This window comes from Nerophis ophidion, linkage group LG27 (genome assembly GCF_033978795.1).
Source record: "Nerophis ophidion isolate RoL-2023_Sa linkage group LG27, RoL_Noph_v1.0, whole genome shotgun sequence".
Lineage (NCBI taxonomy): Eukaryota > Metazoa > Chordata > Actinopteri > Syngnathiformes > Syngnathidae > Nerophis > Nerophis ophidion.
Window position 1 is genome coordinate 4,793,946 of NC_084637.1, and position 19,131 is coordinate 4,813,076.

The 19,131-nt window shown below is 44.3% G+C and overlaps 2 protein-coding genes across 10 annotated transcripts in view; one reads left to right on the forward strand and one right to left on the reverse strand.

Moving 5' to 3' along the window:
* Positions 1–19,131, forward strand: part of kynu (kynureninase) — a 101,049-nt gene that overhangs the window by 23,692 nt on the left and 58,226 nt on the right. The gene's annotated exons all lie outside the window — the stretch shown is intronic.
* si:ch211-246m6.5 (von Willebrand factor D and EGF domain-containing protein) overlaps positions 1–19,131 on the reverse strand; it is a 49,687-nt gene that overhangs the window by 18,477 nt on the left and 12,079 nt on the right. For both annotated transcript variants that reach the window (XM_061889021.1, XM_061889020.1), the window contains exons 8-27: positions 17,466–17,683; positions 15,813–15,886; positions 15,475–15,748; positions 13,886–14,079; positions 12,940–13,814; positions 12,721–12,857; positions 10,091–10,252; positions 9,918–10,022; positions 9,480–9,594; positions 8,428–8,693; positions 8,136–8,355; positions 7,933–8,070; positions 7,647–7,871; positions 6,762–6,899; positions 6,377–6,651; positions 5,870–6,299; positions 4,735–4,830; positions 4,564–4,659; positions 4,388–4,483; positions 1,391–1,486 (exon numbers count right to left, since the gene is read on the reverse strand). In XM_061889021.1, the coding sequence (XP_061745005.1) occupies positions 1,391–1,486; positions 4,388–4,483; positions 4,564–4,659; positions 4,735–4,830; positions 5,870–6,299; positions 6,377–6,651; positions 6,762–6,899; positions 7,647–7,871; positions 7,933–8,070; positions 8,136–8,355; positions 8,428–8,693; positions 9,480–9,594; positions 9,918–10,022; positions 10,091–10,252; positions 12,721–12,857; positions 12,940–13,814; positions 13,886–14,079; positions 15,475–15,748; positions 15,813–15,886; positions 17,466–17,683 (4,230 nt within the window). The remainder of the gene's footprint in view (positions 1–1,390; positions 1,487–4,387; positions 4,484–4,563; positions 4,660–4,734; positions 4,831–5,869; positions 6,300–6,376; positions 6,652–6,761; positions 6,900–7,646; positions 7,872–7,932; positions 8,071–8,135; positions 8,356–8,427; positions 8,694–9,479; positions 9,595–9,917; positions 10,023–10,090; positions 10,253–12,720; positions 12,858–12,939; positions 13,815–13,885; positions 14,080–15,474; positions 15,749–15,812; positions 15,887–17,465; positions 17,684–19,131) is intronic.

The window sequence follows — 19,131 nt, forward strand, 5'->3', positions numbered from 1 at the left end:
ACCTTGTTGAAAATAAATAAGCTTTTAGATAGCTTATTTTTCACATGCAATATATGAGCTTTCCATGTCAGCTTTCCATCTAAAATGACCGCATATTACTGTAAATTGAAAAAAAAAAGACAATTTTTTTGCGTTAAAATTCTGTAAAACTGTAAAATCTTGTTTTTAACGGTGTATTACTATAAATGGAAAAACAATGCATTTGTTTTTATTCATTTACTCTATTTCATGCTGCATCTGTCACATACAGTATACTGTAATATTGTACATACTAATTGTTATATATTGCATATATGATGTAGACATAATATAATATATCAGTATATATAATATACTGTACATATATTATGTAAATATTACATATATTTGTCATATTTTATATCGCTATATTTAGTCTATTTACACCTGCATTGTCCTTTCCATCCTTACACTTTCCATCATTGTAACTGAGCTACTGTGGGGAACAATTTCCTTTGTGGATCATTAAAGTTTGTCTAAGTCTAAGTCTTATGGTCTAAAAACTTGCAGCTAAGTCTCCAGAATAAAAAAGGAACTTGTACCGTTTTTTCATGAATAATATAAAGTTTTAAAAAACAATGCAAATTCTATCCATCTTCTTCCGCTTATCCGTGGTCGGGTTGCGGGGGCAGCAGCCTAAGCAGTGAAGCCCAGACTTCCCTCTCCCCAGCCACTTCGTCCAGCTCCCGGGGGATCCCGAGGCGTTCCCAGGCCAGCTGGGAGACATAGTCTTCCCAACGTGTCCTGGGTCTTCCCCGTGGCCTCCTACCGGTCAGACGTGCCCTAAACACCTCCCTAGGGAGGCGTTCGGGTGGCATCCTGACCAGATGCCCAAACCACCTCATCTGGCTCCTCTCCATGTGGAGGAGCAGCAGCTTTAGTTTGGAGCTCCCCCCTGATGACTAAGGAGGCGTTGGGGTGGCATCCTTACCAGTTTTATAATTTAAATTTAATTTAATGTGAATTTAATAGTATAATTCTGGCAACAAAAGTGACAGCTTTTTCTGTAAACCTCCCACCCCACAAAAAAACAAACAGTGATACTATATTTCCATCGTAATATGTTGTAAAAAAATATAAACCCCCCCACAGTATTTACAGTCAAATTTTGTAAATGTTTTACTGCAGTCTACAATTGATATCATTAATAATGAAATCCAAAAGGCAAATTCCTACATTATTCACAGTTACAAGCGGCCCTCTGATGGCTGCCACACATAACTGCCATGTGGCCCTCGATGAATACCAGTTTGACGTCCCTGGGCTTGTTTGACATGTAAACAAAACCTGGGTCCAGCAAAATTGGCCACCCGGCACCCACAATGCACTGCAAAACCACGTGGCCTTTTTGAGCCCCTGCACACACACTCACCGTTTTCACAGGACGGGCCACTCCAGCCCGGCTGACACTGGCATTGGTCTGGTGACACACACCTGCCACCGTGGTGACAGTGGTGGCTGCACACCACTACATTCCACAAAAAAAAACACATTTAACATTGGGAAATACAAAAATTAGCTTTCTCAGCATAGTTCATTAAAAAAAAGCATTTTAAAAACTGTGTCTTATTATTATTGTCGTTAATATCGTTGTTATTGTCACAGCATATCATAGCAATCCCCAGATAGTATGATAGAAGCATAGCACAGTGTTTTTCAACCTTTTCTGAGCTAAGGCACATTTTTTTCATTGAAAAAATCCTGAGGCACACCGCCAGCAGAAAACATAAAAAAATGAAACTCAGTAGCTGATATTGACAGTAAAAAGTTGTTCTCGTAATTGTTTGTGGTGACGTTGTTGATTGTCATGTCATGTACGGATGTACACAGTAAGTCTTTGCTGTCATCCAGCATTCTGTTTTTGTTTACTTTATAGCCAGTTCAGTTTTAGTTTCGCTCTGCGTAGCCTTCCCTAAGCTTCAAAACCTTTTCTTAGGGGTGCTCACCTTTTGTTTGTATTTGGTTTAAGTATGTGGACAATGTCCACATACTTTGTGGACGCTGTCTGCTCCATATACGCTGTAAGTCTTTGCTTTCGTCCAGCATTCTGTTTTTGTTTACTTTGCAGTAAGTTCAGTTTTAGTTTTGTTCTGCATAGCCTTCCCTAAGCTTCAATGCCTTTTCTTAGGAGCACTCACTTTTTAATTTATTTTTGGTTTTAGTATGTGGACGCCGTCTGCTCCATATACGCTGTAAGTCTTTGCTGTCGTCCAGCATTCTGTTTTTGTTTCCTTTATAGCCAGTTCAGTTTCAGTTTCGTTCTGCATAGCCTTCCCTAAGCTTCAAAACCTTTTCTTAGGGGCGCTCACCTTTTGTTTGTCCACATACTTTGTGGACGCTGTCTGCTCCATATACGCTGTAAGTCTTTGCTTTCGTCCAGCATTCTGTTTTTGTTTACTTTGCAGTAAGTTCAGTTTTAGTTTTGTTCTGCATAGCCTTCCCTAAGCTTCAATGCCTTTTCTTAGGAGCACTCACTTTTTAATTTATTTTTGGTTTTAGTATGTGGACGCCGTCTGCTCCATATACGCTGTAAGTCTTTGCTGTCGTCCAGCATTCTGTTTTTGTTTCCTTTATAGCCAGTTCAGTTTCAGTTTCGTTCTGCATAGCCTTCCCTAAGCTTCAAAACCTTTTCTTAGGGGCGCTCACCTTTTGTTTGTCCACATACTTTGTGGACGCTGTCTGCTCCATATACGCTGTAAGTCTTTGCTGTCGTCCAGCATTCTGTCTTTGTTTACTTTGCAGTCAGTTCAGTTTTAGTTTTGTTCTGCATGGCCTTCCTTAAGCTTTAATGCCTTTTCTTAGGAGCACTCATTTTTTAATTTATTTTTGGTTTTAGTATGTGGATGCCGTCTGCTCCATATACGCTCTAAGTCTTTGCTGTCATCCAGCATTCTGTTTTTGTTTCCTTTTATAGCCAGTTCAGTTTCGTTCTGCATAGCCTTCCCTAAGCTTCAATGCCTTTTCTTAGGGGTACTCACTCACCTTTTATTTATTTTTGGTTTAAATATGTGGACGGCATCTACAAATTATGTGGACGCCGTCTGCTCCATATACGCTGTATGTCTTTGCTGTCATCCAGCATTCTGTTTTTGTTTACTTTGCAGCCAGTTCAGTTTTAGTTTTGTTTTGCATAGCCTTACCTAAGCTTCAATGTCTTTTCTTAGGGGCACTCACCTTTTGTTTATTTTTGGTTTAAATATGCGGACGGTGTCCACATACTTTTGGGACACCGTCTGCTCCATATACCCTGTAAGTCTTTGCTGTCGTCCAGCATTCTGTTTTTGTTTACTTTGCAGCTAGTTCAGTTTTAGTTTTGTTTTGCATAGTCTTCCCTAAGCTTCGGGGTCTTTTCTTAGGGGCATTGACGTTTTGTTTATTTTTGGTTTAAGTATGTGGACGCCATCTGCTTCATATACCCTGTTAGTCTTTGCTGTCGTCCAGCATTCTGTTTTTATTTACTTTATAGCCAGTTCAGTTTTAGTTTTGTTCTGCATAGCCTTCCCTAAGCTTCAATGCCTTTTCTTAGGGGCGCTCACCTTTTGTTTATTTTTTGGTTTAATTATGCATTAGACACCATTTTACCTGTACTCTGTTGTCTGCATTTTGTGTTTACAACAAACCATGTTCCTGACATCTACAAACCAATTAGCTACCTGCTGCCACCTACTGGTATGAAAGAGTATTACACGGTTACTCTGCCTAGCTCTAGACAGCACCGACCACTCAACAACGGCACATTAATTGTGGATTACAATGACTGGTTTGCAAAAAATATTTTCAACCCAATTAGGTGAATTTACATAATCTCCCACGGCACACCAGACTGTATCTAAGTGTGCCGCGGCACAGTGGTTGAAAAACACTGGCAAAGGGGGTCAATGCAAGCGAGAGTAGGTGCCAGACACAGTTTTCATGTCACGGCAAACAACTTCAGGTCACTTTCTTTGCATAAATCCAATAATAAGTAATAAGCGGGGACGGCGTGGTGTGGTTGGGAGAGTGGCCGTGCCAGCAACCTGAGGGTTCCTGGTTCGATCCCCAGCTTCTACCAACCTAGTCACGTCCGTTGTGTTCCCTCAGCGAGACACGTCACCCTTGCTCCTGATGGGTGGTGGTTAGCGCCTTGCATGGCAGCCGCCATCACTGTGTGAAAATGTGTGTGAATGGGTGAATGTGGAAATAGTGTCAAAGCCCTTTGAGTACCTTGAAGGTAGAAAAGCCCTACAGAAGTATAACACATTTACATACTGAGTACTAGTATGGCCAAGCTGCACATTTAGGTGTCTGTGTGTGATGTGGTTGATGCAACTATTCAGCATGATGAAAAAAAATGGCAAACAAATTCAAATCCAAAAATGGTGTTCCTCACTGGTCTCACAATGCGGTCCGACAAAACCGTAAGGACACGAGCATGTCTGCTGTTCCACACAGGTGCCTCCATTTTCACATGCCACCCTGCACAGAGCTGTACACGTTGACGTATATTACTTTCAACAGGCGGGAAAAAGGTACATATTCTGTATACTTGATGGAATCAAGTTGTACCTTCTTGGCAAATCTCGCCGTGAAACGCGACAGGACACTGACACACCCCCGGAGCAATGCACGCTCCCCCGTTCACACACATCGGCTCACAAATTGCTAAAAAAAAAAACCATCGAATTAGAAGCAGGCATAGTTCATTTTTATGAATACTATTCATCATTTGAAACGTACCTGTTTGACAGTGCGAACCCGTGTAACCTGCCTTGCAGCGACACTCGTTGGGTGCCACGCACTCCATGTTCCGTCCGCAAGCTCGCCTGCAAACAGCTTAAAGAGAGAGGAGCACGTTTGTAAAGAAAAAATATCCAACCAACTAAATGATGGTTTACTGTTAGAATAATCATGTATATATATTATCACACAATTTTAATATGCTTAAAGTCCATTGCTATAGTTATTAGCTATTGTGCTCAAGCTGCATGTTTTCTATCTGTGCAAGGTCAAAAACTTCTTGTCTGAGGGGTGGCCTCAGCCGCAGATGTTAGCTTTGTTTTAGCCCACTAACAGCCGAGAACTTCCAGGGCCTCAACAAAGATAAGACGACAGCACGCAGACGAAGCAGAGACAAGGCGAAATCACAAGGCCGCTAACGGCCAAGGACTTCAAGGACCTCAACGAAGATAAGACGACAGTACGCAGATGAAGCAGAGACAAGGCGAAATCACAAACCCCAGCACATTCCGTCACGTATTGTGCGTCCTGGACCTACTTTGCATAATATATGTGATCACTCCAGGGTGGCACAGGGGTTAGTGCATGTGCTTCACAATACGAAGGTCCTGAGTAGTCCTGAGTTCAATCCGGGGCTCGGGATCTTTCTGTGTGGAGTTTGCATGTTCTCCCCATGACTGCGTGGGTTCCCAGCGGGTACTCCGGCTTTCTCCCACCTCCAAAAACATGCACCTGGGGATAGGTTAATTAGCAACACTAAAATTGGCTCTAGTGTGTGAATGTTGTCTGTCTATCTGTGTTGGCCCTGCGATGAGGTGGCGACTTGTCCAGGGTGTACCCCACCTTCCGCCCGTAATGCAGCCCAGATAGGCACCAGAACCCCCCGCCACCCCAAAAGGGACAAAGCGGTAGAAAATGGATGGTTGACTGCGGAACTCCTGAATAAATTGAGGGATGTGGGAGCTGAACCCTAGAGCTTAGGGCGAGACTGTGACTAAGTGTGCAGCTTCAGGCGTTCTCCTCATGAGCTAAATTTAACTCTGTCTCTGCATGGTTCCTTGATTGTTGTCTGTTTAATAGATGTCATTTAAGTGCGGCTTATAGTTGGAAACATGGGCAAGGTTTAGAAACTCACCACGACAAATGTGTCCATCTCCAGTGTAGCCAACAGGACAGCGGCCACAGCGAAACCCGCTGTCCAATGTTGCATTGCATTGGACGCCAGGAAAACATGGCCGGTCGCCACATGTCACCACACGTTTATCAGTCACATGATCAGTGAACGGCACTCTCTTGAGAAGGAAGGTGTGGTTTGTTGTCGTAGGGATCAACGTTACTTCGTCTTTGTCTGTAGAGAATTTGGTCTCTGGCAGGGTATAAGGCAAACCTCTGAGCGCCGCTGTAAGAGGACGTACAGGTCTCGGAGAGGTCCACAGTTTAGCAGGGCGGACTGACACGTAATTGAACAGGTGGGTGGTCGCTCTAGGCAGTGTCACTTGGCCGGACTGTGTTATGAGACGAGGAGCGGGTGGAGTTACTTTAGAGGAAAGGCCTTGTTCAAATGGCTTAAATACAAACACAACAAGAAGCAGTTAAGTTCAGACCGACTCACGGTGGAACGCTCATTTGATATGAGACTCACCTTTGGGACAGGCTCACCGGAAACTCTAGAGGATGTGACATGGCCTCTGTGGGTGGCAGTGACAGGAAGAGCACTGATTGTTGTTCTCCCAATATCACCGGAGACAGCCTCCCTCCGACCGGTACCTCCTCCCCTCCAAAAAGCTGAATGGTGATGTAGTGCGGAATGTCTATTGACAGGCAGGCGTTTCACGCCGTGTTTGGAAGGCAGGTCCGGTAAATGGAGGCTGGACACCTTACTGCTGCTGCTCTGCAGAGGTCGGCTATTATGGCCTGCTGGCTGTTGAGGCGAAACGTAATTGGATGCTAAAAAAAAACCACTGACAATATTCAGATTTAGTTTTCTTAAACATAACTGGGCTCCCACTGGGGATAAACCCACGTACCTGCCTTTGCTTTTTTTACGCAGGTGCGACCGTTGCCGTGAAGGCCGGGTGGGCACCGACCACAAACGTAGCCAACATGCGGCAGGCGTCGGTTGATGCATTGAACGCCAGGGAAACAAGGCCTGCTGGCACAGGTTGCTGTAAAATTGGCAAAAGGAGAAGGATTAGATGTTCCATCCATCCATCCATCTTCAACCGCTTATCCGGAAACGGGTCGCGGGGACAATAGCTTCAGCAGAGATCCCCGGACTTCCCTCTCCAGAACAACATTAACAACTGGGGAAACCCGCAGCGTTCCAAGGCCAGAGAGGAGACGTAATCCCCCCCATTTGGTCCCTGGCCTGCCGCAGGGTCTCCTCCCAGTCGGACGAGGACCTCCCTAGGGAGACGCTCGTGAGGCATCCGCAAGAGATGCCCGAACTACCTAAGCTGGCTCCTTTCCAAGCGAAGGAGCAGCTGCTCTGCTCATATTCTCTCTCGGGTGACTGAACTTCTCCCCCTATCTCTAAGGGAGATGCCAGCCACCCTTTCTGAGGAAACTTTTTTCGGCCCCTTGTATCCGCCATCTTATTCTTTCGGTCATGACCCACACTTCATGACCATGGGTGAGAGTAGGAATGTTCTGGTTCAGCTCTCGTTTGGTCACAACAATGCGGCAGAGTGACTGCAATACTGCCCCAGCTGCTCCGATTCTCCACCTGATTTCCTTCTCCATCTTTCCCTCACTTGTGAACAAGACCCCGAGATACTTAAACTTCTCCACCTGGGACAGAGTCTCGTTCTCTACCTACTAGATTTGATGTTCACCTTCTATAAAAGGTCCTAGTTCATTCGAACCACTGATGTACATATCAACTTTTAAGCTGTAAAAGCTCACATTCGCACCTGCAACAGGTTTTCCCGTGGGTTTCAGTACACTGGTGTTCTTCTCAGTTGTGGCGCTAATTAGAGATAGACCAACTTTGATAGGGTTTGGTGTAATATCCGGCATGGTCTTGGCAGCGTGGAGTCTTGGGTTAGGAGTAGTTTGGGTCTGCAGTAGAACTGGAATTGTGCGAATAGGGGCTTTTGCAGCCAATGAGGTAGTGATGGTGGCAGGAATCTCGTCCACTGCAATAAAAGGATAATTTATGTTTTGATCACTTAACCAATCCAAAGTTACAGGTCTCACCTGTGCACGATGTACCATCCCCTTGCATTCCTTTAGGGCAGGGGCCACAGGTGTAGGAGCCATAACTATTGAGGCATTGTACTCCTGCGAAACAGGGTGTGCGCTCACACTCGTCAACATCTTCCTGGCATGTTGCACCTGCAGAGACATGCAGGTTGATCAAGCGCGTTAAACGAACCCCAAAACCAGAAGGAAATTGGTACCTGACAACCCTGCGGGACACTCGCATCTGAATCCCCCAGCTGTGTTAATGCATGTTGCATTTGGACACGGTGCCAACAAGCATTTGTCCACGTTATCATTACACAGGTCCCCCTGTGTCCCTTCTGGACATACACACAGGTACTTCCCACTGCCAGCAGGGAAGTTGACGTCCGTCACGCATGTTCCACCATTCTGACATCCGCATGGCAACACGTGGACCTATGCGGGAGCAAACATGACTGTAACATACTGCTCATCCAACAATCATGATCATACAGTATATGCAGATACCTGAACCGTAAAGGTGTCATGAGCATTGCACTCATCCGACAGCATCAGGTGAATGGTTGACTGATACCCCTCCTGTTCGAGAGATGATGGGACCTCCCAGATGAGGAGTCCAGCCGGTGAGAGCGTGGCACCCTGGGGGCCAGTCTCCAGTTGAAAGAGCAGGGCTGAGCCTTCTGGATCTGATGCTGCAAACTGGAAGACAAAGTTCTCTCCGGCGAACGTTTGCAGGTCGTTCTGAGGTCGATGGAAGGTTGGCGGCTCGTTGACTAGAAAAGATTGTTGTTCATCTTTAAAAAAGGGACCCATTACGCAAAACCAACTTTTCTTACTGTCTGGTAACTACTATTGTGTATTTAGGATCTGCGTCTGCGGGCTATAGAGCGTTTTCTATTCGGGCTCCAGTACTGTGGAATGCGCACATTTGCGGTCCTCTCCAAGGTTTCTCATAGTCATTCTCATCGACGTCCCACTGGGTTGTGAGTTTTTCCTTGCCCTTACGTGGGCGCTGAACCGCAGATGTCGTTGTGGCTTTTGCAGCCCTTTGAGATACTTGTGATCCAGGGCTATATAAGTAAACATTGATTGATTGATAAATTGACTGATTTCAATTTTTGGGGACTTAACCAGATCCCAAATACCCAACTGCTGTTACCAATAGGTAAGAATAGATGGGTTTGCATAAAAGGGCCCTAAAATGCTGGGGGCGGGGGGGCTCAACTGCGGCTAAACAGATTTCTGACAGGGCAATAGCCCCCTCAACATGTTCATTACTTCCTCTGGGGGTTAAGGAACAGGTGCATACTGGGAAACCCAAATCTCAGCTGCTTTCATCTGTTTATTCAGGCAGACAGTTCCCCGGGGAGTTGTCCAAACAGTAAATCAGCAGCACAAGAAAGGTACAAGGCATTGAACAAAACAGATTGCTGATTCTGACTTATAACTGCAGTCCCGTTACTGGGTTTGTGGTAATTGTCCGCATTCCTGCAGTCTGCGACTGATCCCTACACAAATGACAAAACTGACAGCACCAATTAGACGGCGTTACATTGTACCTTGGCTGAGTGACCATGTGAATTTTGAAGTGTCTGGGTCACAGAGCAGGCACGGGCTTCCTGGATTTATGTCTCCCTCTGCAAAGCACATCCCGTCAATGTTACATATCCGGTCCTGTCAGAAACAAAAAGGAAATTTTCAAACAGCAGGAACATCAAGAACTACATTGTCTGTAGCTTTTGGTTACCTCGGGCAAGCTTCTTTCTGCTACCTTGTTTGTGTACATACTTGTTAAACCAATAATAATAGGACCCCCACCCATGGTCCCCATTTTATGGACCCTAGTTGAACACAACCAGCTGCTGTGTTTTGGGAGCGGGCAAACATGTGTTTTTGTCATTAGTGGACCCCCACTGAGCAACACTTTCTAGTCTATATAGCTTTGCCATCAACTTAGCAAGATACGATAAAAAGATGTGTGTTGTTGCTTGAGTTACCTTTAACTTACAAAGTCCTGAGCCGGAAGCAGGGCACACCTGGCAAATGCCATCGTAGATGGTGAGCACCTTGGTTTGACTGTACTGGGAGCCATCGTTGGTCACCTGAGGACAAGAACAGCCACACACTAATTTAAGTATGTATTTTATAAATAAAACAACCTTATAGTTACCTTGATCTTCCACCTTGCATACGGTTTGTCGTCCATCAAGAAGTCCTCTGTGTTGACGGCTGCACTGCTCAGTGAGGGCACAACACAGTCCAAAGCCCTGGAGCTGAGGAATGTGGCTCTTGTTCTGTGTTTTTCCCCTGGAAGCCACACGCCGTTGACATACTGTAGAAGTTCATGTCCACATTTGGAGGGAAGAAAATGATTCTTAGGAACATGCTCGTTTTCTCCAAGTTGTACAGTTCAGCTGCTTGTGGCTGCTGTGGGCATGTGAATATGCCGCATTAATATGATGATAATGATGAAGTAGGGCTTGGAGATATGGCCTTTTATTAATATCTCAATATTTTTAAGCCATATGACAATACACGATAAATATCTCGATATTTAGCCTCAGCCTTGAATGAACACTTGATGCATATAATCACAGCAGTATGATGATTCTATGTGTCAACATTAAAAAAAAATCTTCATACTGCATTAATATATGCTACTTTTAAACTTTCATGCAGAGAGGGAAACCACAATCAAGTCAATTTACCAAAAGTGTATTTATCAAACAGTTATTGGCACAGTGGCACAAATATTCATGTAATTTCCAAAACAGAAAGTGCAAGATTGTCAGAGACATTTTAAAACAAGCTATTGGTGCACTTTTGTGCATGATGTCACTAAGATGACGTATCAAAACAACACTAAATGAAAGTGCACTTTTTGTACAGGACGCCACTACAATAGTTTAAAACAAATAAAGTGCACTTTTTGTACATGATGTCACACATGATATTTCAATAACTGTCAAAGAAAAATAAGCCGCGTAACAGGAAATCAAATAGCGTATGTCTTTTGCTATGTGGTAGGTTACTACGGACGTTTTTAAATTCGGTTGTTTACTATTTTTTTTAAAGCCGCTGCTCCTTCACATCGAGAGGAGCCAGATGAGGTGGTTCGGGCATCTGGTCAGGATGCCACCCGAACGCCTCCCTAGGGAGGTGTTTAGGGCACGTCCAACCGGTAGGAGGCCACGGGGAAGACCCAGGACACGTTGGGAAGACTGTGTCTCCCGGCTGGCCTGGGAACGCCTCGGGATCCCCCGGGAAGAGCTAGACGAAGTGGCTGGGGAAAGGGAAGTCTGGGTTTCCCTGCTTAGGTTGTTACCCCCGCGACCCGACCTCGGATAAGCGGAAGAAGATGGATGGACTATTTTTTTCATACGATCTGGAAATGGTTGCTTCGGCATTTTGTGGGCGTTGACATGCAGCTTCAAGCACTCTTCATTCTCTCGCGGGTGACTTTTTCAACGATGCTACAAATTAGCAGTAGGTGCTACTTTAACGCTTTTGCCCCACACTTGTTCGACATCTTCCTGCTTGAAGCCAAACCACCGCCAGACGATGGAACCCGTGCTGTTTTTCTTAGGAATTAATCCTTCCTCCATTTGATACCAGATTGGCACCTTCTCTCACGTATTAGTGAAGTGAATTATATTTATATAGCGCTTTTTCTCTAGTGACTCAAAGCGCTTTACATAGGAAACCCAATACCTAAGTTACATTCAAACCAGTGTGGGTGGCACTGGAAGCAGGTGGATAAAGTGTCCTGCCTAAGGACACAACGGCAGTGACTAGGATGGCGGAAGCGGGAATCGAACCTGGAACCCTCAAGTTGCTAGCACGGCCGCTCTACCAACCGAGCTAAACCACTCGCACCACTCCGCTAGCATCACAGCTAATGTTACCCTTGCTGCTACCTCTCATGCGAGGGCGTATGACATGACCGTATGTGACGTATGTAAGAAGGTGCGCTTGCTGTCTGTCAGAAGGAAGGACAAGAAAGAGTGGGAAGAGCCTGCAGTGTAGTGCCAGCAGCTAAAAGCAACTGTGTGAGAAGGTATACTCGAATATCACGATATAGTCATTTTCCATATCGTACAGAGACAAACCCGCGATATACCCAGTATATCTATATTTTGCCCAGCCCTATGATGAACATCCTTCAACCAATTCTGCTCTCTGTTGAGATGACACCATGGAACATCTCAGTGTGGGGTTTGCTTGTTGCATGTGTTCATTGTGTGTTGTTTACCCATACTTGATCCTCTGAAGAGTTAGGGCTGCAAGGGATTCTGGGTATTTTTTCTGTTGTGTTACGGTGCGGCTGTTCTCCCGAAATGTGTTTGTCATTCTTGTTTGGTGTGGGTTCACACGTATTTGTAACAGTATTAAAGTTGTTTATACGGCCACCCTCAGTGTGACCTGTATTGCTGTTGACCAAGTATGCCTTGATTAACAATCAATCCACTACCTCGCTCTCTCACTCTCTCTCTTTGCACCTCCCTCACAAATGTTGCTGCATGCACACACCTTCACAATCTGTTTTGTTTGCAACCCCTTCTTAACCATTTACAGTATGTACATTGAAAATACACGCAAAAAATCAAATCATGGTTCTTTTCATTACTTTTTTGAAACTGAAAATTGTGTCAACCGAATATACAGCCGTGTGTGACGATATCCAACATTTACTGTGACACTGGTAATGGTAACCTAGTGTTAGGAATTCTAAAAATTCCATTGAACCTGGCTGTTCAATGGAATCAAGTCTTCCACCAAGAACCACTAGATGTTGCTCACCTTCAATCTAGTGGCATGGCAGCTCAGGTTGGGAGAGTCAACGAAGCCCAGGCCAAAGACCCGAATGTTCCTGCAGTTGAATATTCTGATATCACAGAGGCCGCCATTTTCCAGGTCACTTAGCTCAACTGGCTGGGCTGTTTTAACCGGCAGACCAACAGAAAGTTTCAATAATGAGCGTTCGAGTAAAAGTAAAGTGAACAGATTGATGACACTCACCAATAGCAACGCTGCAGTCGTATGAGCTGAAGTTTTGGTGGCACTGACAACCAGAATCGGTGCACTCTCCATTGCCATTGCAAAAATTAGGGCAGCGCAGCGCTGTCACCACATCCCCAGGCACTCCCGGCTGACCAAGTGTCTCCATGGCCTTCTGGGCCCGGTTCTCTAGCAGTCTCCTCTCACACTCGTTCTCTAGGTAGGGCAGCAGTGCCTCCTCCCAGCCCAGGTCGTCTTTCAGCTGAAGGTCCAAGATGCACAGGTCCACTGCTTCGAAAAGACGTCGCCCCAGCAACCCTTGGCAAACTGCACCAACTGTGGAATTGGACAAAGCTACGTGGCACACTTCCAGAGCTTTGCCAGAAGTCAGACCGCTTGGCGTGGGCCATTGAGGTTGAACCTCTGGTCGCGGTTTTAGGAGGTGATCCTCGGGGAAAAAGTAGGCAAGGTGCTCCAATTCGGCTTGTTTGAGGCTTTGAGAGTCAAAAACTGGCTGGAACTCAAACTTTGTCTGTCTTCTCAGTCTCTCGGCTGACATTGGGAGGTCATCTCTGAACACTTGTTCATTGTGAGAATTGAAATGAGGGCGCAACCCCTCCAAGGGATGATAGGAGGACACATTTAGGATGCTTGCCTCTATTTCAGGATGCTTGATGTACTCCAGTGTGGTGTCCAGTGAGGGGAATACAGATATGTAATCCACATTGTCCTGCACGATGCAACCAGAGTGACCAGATCGACCAGGCGTGTGTCCCGCTCCTCTACCGGCGGGATGAAAAGACCTGTATCTGTTCTGGCAGAGACAAAAGGGTCTCCTGTCCTCTTGTCTTGAGCCAGGAGGGTTTTTGTCAAATAAACTCTCACCGGGAGCTATCCTAACACATACAAGCGCACACATGAGTCAGAGCCTAAAAGAATAGAGGTTTTACAAAATTACATAACCCACCTCCAGTTCTCTATGAAGCCATGCAAGTCATCATGGCTACCTCTGTAGCCGTGGATGTCATTGTTGCTATTGTGATCAAAGGTGCCGCAGAGGCCTTGCGTGTTGCGGTAGTCCACACTTGGCGCCCGGACGGAGAGGCTCATTCCCCAATCGCCAACGTCAGCTCGGACAAAGGCGCCGGAGGGAAAGATCATCTTCAAGAAAAAAAAAAAGAAAAACATCTGGGTATTATCTTCGACCCAACTCTCTCCTTTGAGTCACACATTAAAAGCGTTACTAAAACGGCCTTCTTTCATCTCCGTAATATCGCTAAAATTCGCTCCATTTTGTCCACTAAAGACGCCGAGATCATTATCCATGAGTTTGTTACGTCTCGTCTCGATTACTGTAACGTATTATTTTCGGGTCTCTCCATGTCTAGCATTAAAAGATTACAGTTGGTACAAAATGCGGCTGCTAGACTTTTGACAAGAACAAGAAAGTTTGATCATATTACGCATGTACTGTATATACCTTTATATACATATATACATACATATATACCTATACTGTATATACCTTTATATACATATATATATACCTATACTGTATATACCTTTATATACATATATACATACATATATACCTGCACTGGCTTCCTGTGCACTTAAGATGTGACTTTAAGGTTTTACTACTTACGTATAAAATACTACACGGTCTAGCTCCAGCCTATCTTGCCGATTGTATTGTACCATATGTCCCGGCAAGAAATCTGCCTTCAAAAGACTCCGGCTTATTAGTGATTCCTAGAGCCCAAAAAAAGTCTGCGGGCTATAGAGCGTTTTCCGTTCGGGCTCCAGTACTCTGGAATGCCCTCCCGGTAACAGTTCGAGATGCTACCTCAGTAGAAGCATTTAAGTCTCACCTTAAAACTCATCTGTATACTCTAGCCTTTAAATAGACCTCCTTTTTAGACCAGTTGATCTGCCGCTTCTTTTCTTTCTCCTATGTCCCCCCCTCCCTTGTGGAGGGGGTCCGGTCCGATGACCATGGATGAAGTACTGGCTGTCCAGAGTCGAGACCCAGGATGGACCGCTCGCCTGTGTATCGGTTGGGGACATCTCTACGCTGCTGATCCGCCTCCGCTTGAGATGGTTTCCTGTGGACGGGACTCTCGCTGCTGTCTTGGATCCGCTTGAACTGAACTCTCGCGGCTGTGTTGGAGCCACTATGGATTGAACTTTCACAGTATCATGTTGGACCCGCTCGACATCCATTGCTTTCGGTCCCCTAGAGGGGGGGGGGTTGCCCACATCCTAGGTCCTCTCCAAGGTTTCTCATAGTCAGCATTGTCACTGGCGTCCCACTGGATGTGAATTCTCCCTGCCCACTGGGTGTGAGTTTTCCTTGCCCTTTTGTGGGTTCTTCCGAGGATGTTGTAGTCTTAATGATTTGTGCAGTCCTTTGAAACATTTGTGATTTGGGGCTATATAAATAAACATTGATTGATTGATTGATGAGGAGTGAAAACGGCTAGATTATCAACTCACATTGCACAAATAAGCGTTTTTACAGGTTTGCACACTGTAATAACAAGGTTGGATACCTACGGTGACTTTCTTTCCCTGGTGAGACTCCAGCACACGGACATGACCATGACCCCCACCGAGGACCTTCACAGAGAGCTGGGGTCTTGTTTCCCGCGGTTGGCCATTGCACATGTCAAAGATGACTACGTCGTTACCCTCTTGAGCAGCAACACCACAGCTGCAAGACACTGCGTAATGACGACTGCCACAGTCCCATTGGCGAGAGTGGACCTCAAAGTCCCTGGCGAGGCTCCGGTACAGAACAAAGGTGCCAGTTTGGTGGTTGTCATAGCGCCTGCGAAGAAAGCTGTTGAATATGTTCTCTATCACAGGTGAAGATTGTGTGTTCGTGCTAGTACCTGCCGTCCAGTGTGATGACATGTGGGTCCGTCAGTGAGTAGCATATGGATGTGGGAACATCCTGAACTGTGACCTGCAGGCAGGGAAAAGAGAACAAAGATAACTGGGAGGTATGTCCAAAGACTGTCTGACCCCAGTCTTTGATGTTATTACTAAACACAGATGGGGAATGTATCGTCAGAGCCATCCAGTCTTTGGGGACAACACTTAATGACCGTGTGGAATTAGAACAAGGATCCCTCTCAGACAATCTATGTAAACAGACGTGCTGTACTTTAGTCATCTTGTAGTTACATAATTGCCCAATTATACTAGATCACTTTGATTAAAATCTAGACCTTCAGTGATCCCATAATAACAAAACATTTAGAGCAGGGGTCACCCATGCGGTGCCCGCGGGCACCAGGTAGCCCGTAAGGACCAGATGAGTCGCCCGCTGGCCTGTTCTAAAAATAGCTCAAATAGCAGCACTTACCAGTGAGCTGCCTCTATTTTTTAATTTGTATTTATTTACTAGCAAGCTGGTCTCGCTTTGCTCGACATTTTTAATTCTGAGAGACAAAACTCAAATAGAATTTGAATATCCAAGAAAATATCTTAAAAGACTTGGTCTTCACTTGTTTGAATAAATTCATTTATTGTTTTACTTTGCTTCTTATAACTTCCAGAAAGACAATTTTAGAGACAAAATACAACCTTAAAAATGATTTTAGGATTTTTAAACACATATACCTTTTTACCTTTTAAATTCATTCCTCTTCTTTCCTGACAGTTTAAATCAATGTTCAAGTATTTTTTTTTATTGTAAAGAATAATAAATACATTTTAATTTAATTCTTCATTTTAGCTTCTGTTTTTTAAACGAAAAATATTTGTGAAATATTTCTTCAAATTTATGATTAAAATTAAAAAAAATATATTCTGGCAAATCTAGAAAATCTGTAGAATCAAATTTAAATCTTGTTTCAAAGTCTTTTGAATTTCTTTTACAATTTTTGTTCTGGAAAATCTAGAAGAAATAATGATTTGTCTTTGTTAGAAATATAGCTTGGTCCAATTGTTATATATTCTAACAAAGGGCAGATTGGATTTTAACCTATTTAAAACATGTCATCAAAATTTTAAAATTAATCTTTATCAGGAAAAATTACTAATGATGTTACATAAATTATTTTTTAAATTTTTTCAAAAAGATTCGAATTAGCTAGTTTTTCTCGGTTGAATTTTGAATTTTAAAGATTCGAAATTGAGGATAAACTACGTTTCATAGTTTATATTTATTGTGAGAAATCATTAAGATGATGAGTGTTTCCAAAAAGATAAATATCATTAATTATTAATAATAACATAGAGTTAAAGGTAAATTGAGCAAATTGGCTATTTCTGGCAATTTATTTAAGTGTGTATCAAACTGGTAGCCCTTCGCATTAATCAGTACCCAAGAAGTTGCTCTTGGTTTCAAAAAGGTTGGTGACCCCTGATTTAGAGGATTTAGAGGCTACTGCCAACATCCCTTTAAGTCCACAAAAAGTGACCACACACCGCCCTTAAACCTTTCAGGATTTCCGAAAAATATACCACTAAAACCTGTAAAACCCTCAAACCTCCACGGAATGTTCTCATCCACTCTGAAAAAGAAACTGAGGACTCACTTTCAGCGACGTTGGCATGTAGTTCTTCCAAAGCCGAGGTGCACCTGCATCGGGAACGGCGCTGATCAAACTGACACGGTTCCCATCCCGCGTGAAGTCGGTGACGGCGGTGAGGAAAAAACTCGCCCGGGCGCAGATTCCATCATCGCAAGCAGTCGGGCGAAGCTCAACTTGGCAGGTGGACAGCGCCAGGTTGGAGACCTCCTGTCCGAGGCGGTCTGTGTGTCCCATGTGTGATGTTTATTGGTTATTAGTTTACTAAGGATCCCCGTTAGTCTACACCGCAGTGGAGACTATTCTTCCTGGGGTCCAGGCAAAAAACATCACATAATCACAAAACCAAAGATTACAACATGATCAAATAACAAAATGTTGTCATATAAAAATAGCAACAAAGATCCAAAAAAACAATAACTTCGAAGATAAAAAGAGCAATATAAAAATATATATATATCTTTTTGAAAAAATACAACAAATAACCAATGGCCTAAAATATACACATTAGTGTACCAAAGACACTAATGTAATCAGTGACGAAAAAGTACCATCCATCCATTTTCTACTGCTTGTCCCGTAATCAATAGAATAGTCAATAATCAGTAAAAAAAATGTATGTAGTGTTTTCATGTATATTTGTACGTACTATCATAATGTAATAAGGCTAGCGTCGTTAGCAGTAGCGGATACGCTAACATGTTTACAAGTGTCTCTGTTAGGTTTAAGGTTTTACTACTTACGTATAAAATACTACACGGTCTAGCTCCATCCTATCATGCCGATTGTATTGTACCATATGTCCCGGCAAGAAATCTGCGTTCTAAAGACTCCGGCTTATTAGTGATTCGTAGAGCCCAAAAAAAGTCTGCGGGCTATAGAGCGTTTTCCGTTCGGGCTCCAGTACTCTGGAATGCCCTCCCGGTAACAGTTCGAGATGCTACCTCAGTAGAAGCATTTAAGTTTCACCTTAAAACTCATCTGTATACTCTAGCCTTTAAATAGACCTGCTTTTTAGACCAGTTGATCTGCCGCTTGTTTTCTTTTTTCTCCTATGCCCCCCCCTCCCTTGTGGAGGGGGTCCGGTCCGATGACCATGGATGAAGTACTGGCTGTCCAGAGTCGAGACCCAGGATGGACCACTCGCCTGTATCGGTTGGGGACATCTCTACGCTGCTGATCCGCCTCCGCTTGAGATGGTTTCCTGTGGACGGGACTCTCGTTTCTGTCTTGGATCCGCTTGAACTGAACTCTCGCGGCTGTGTTGGAGCCACTATGGATTGAACTTTCACAGTATCATGTTAGACCCGCTCGACAGCCATTGCTTTCGGTCCCCTAGAGGGGGGGGTTGCCCACATCTGAGGTACTCTCCAAGATTTCTCATAGTCAGCATTGTCACTGGCGTCCCACTGGATGTGAATTCTCCCTGCCCACTGGGTGTGAGTTTTCCTTGCCCTTTTGTGGGTTCTTCCGAGGATGTTGTAGTCGTAATGATTTGTGCAGTCCTTTGAGACATTTGTGATTTGGGGCTATATAAATAAACATTGATTGATTGATTGATTGATTGAGTGTTATTAATTTTCAATTCTTTTTGTATTGTTTCAGTTTTGTGGAGAGAGAGCTTCCACAGCTATTGGGTCCATGACTTCTGTTTTGTTTGATCAGTCGTTTT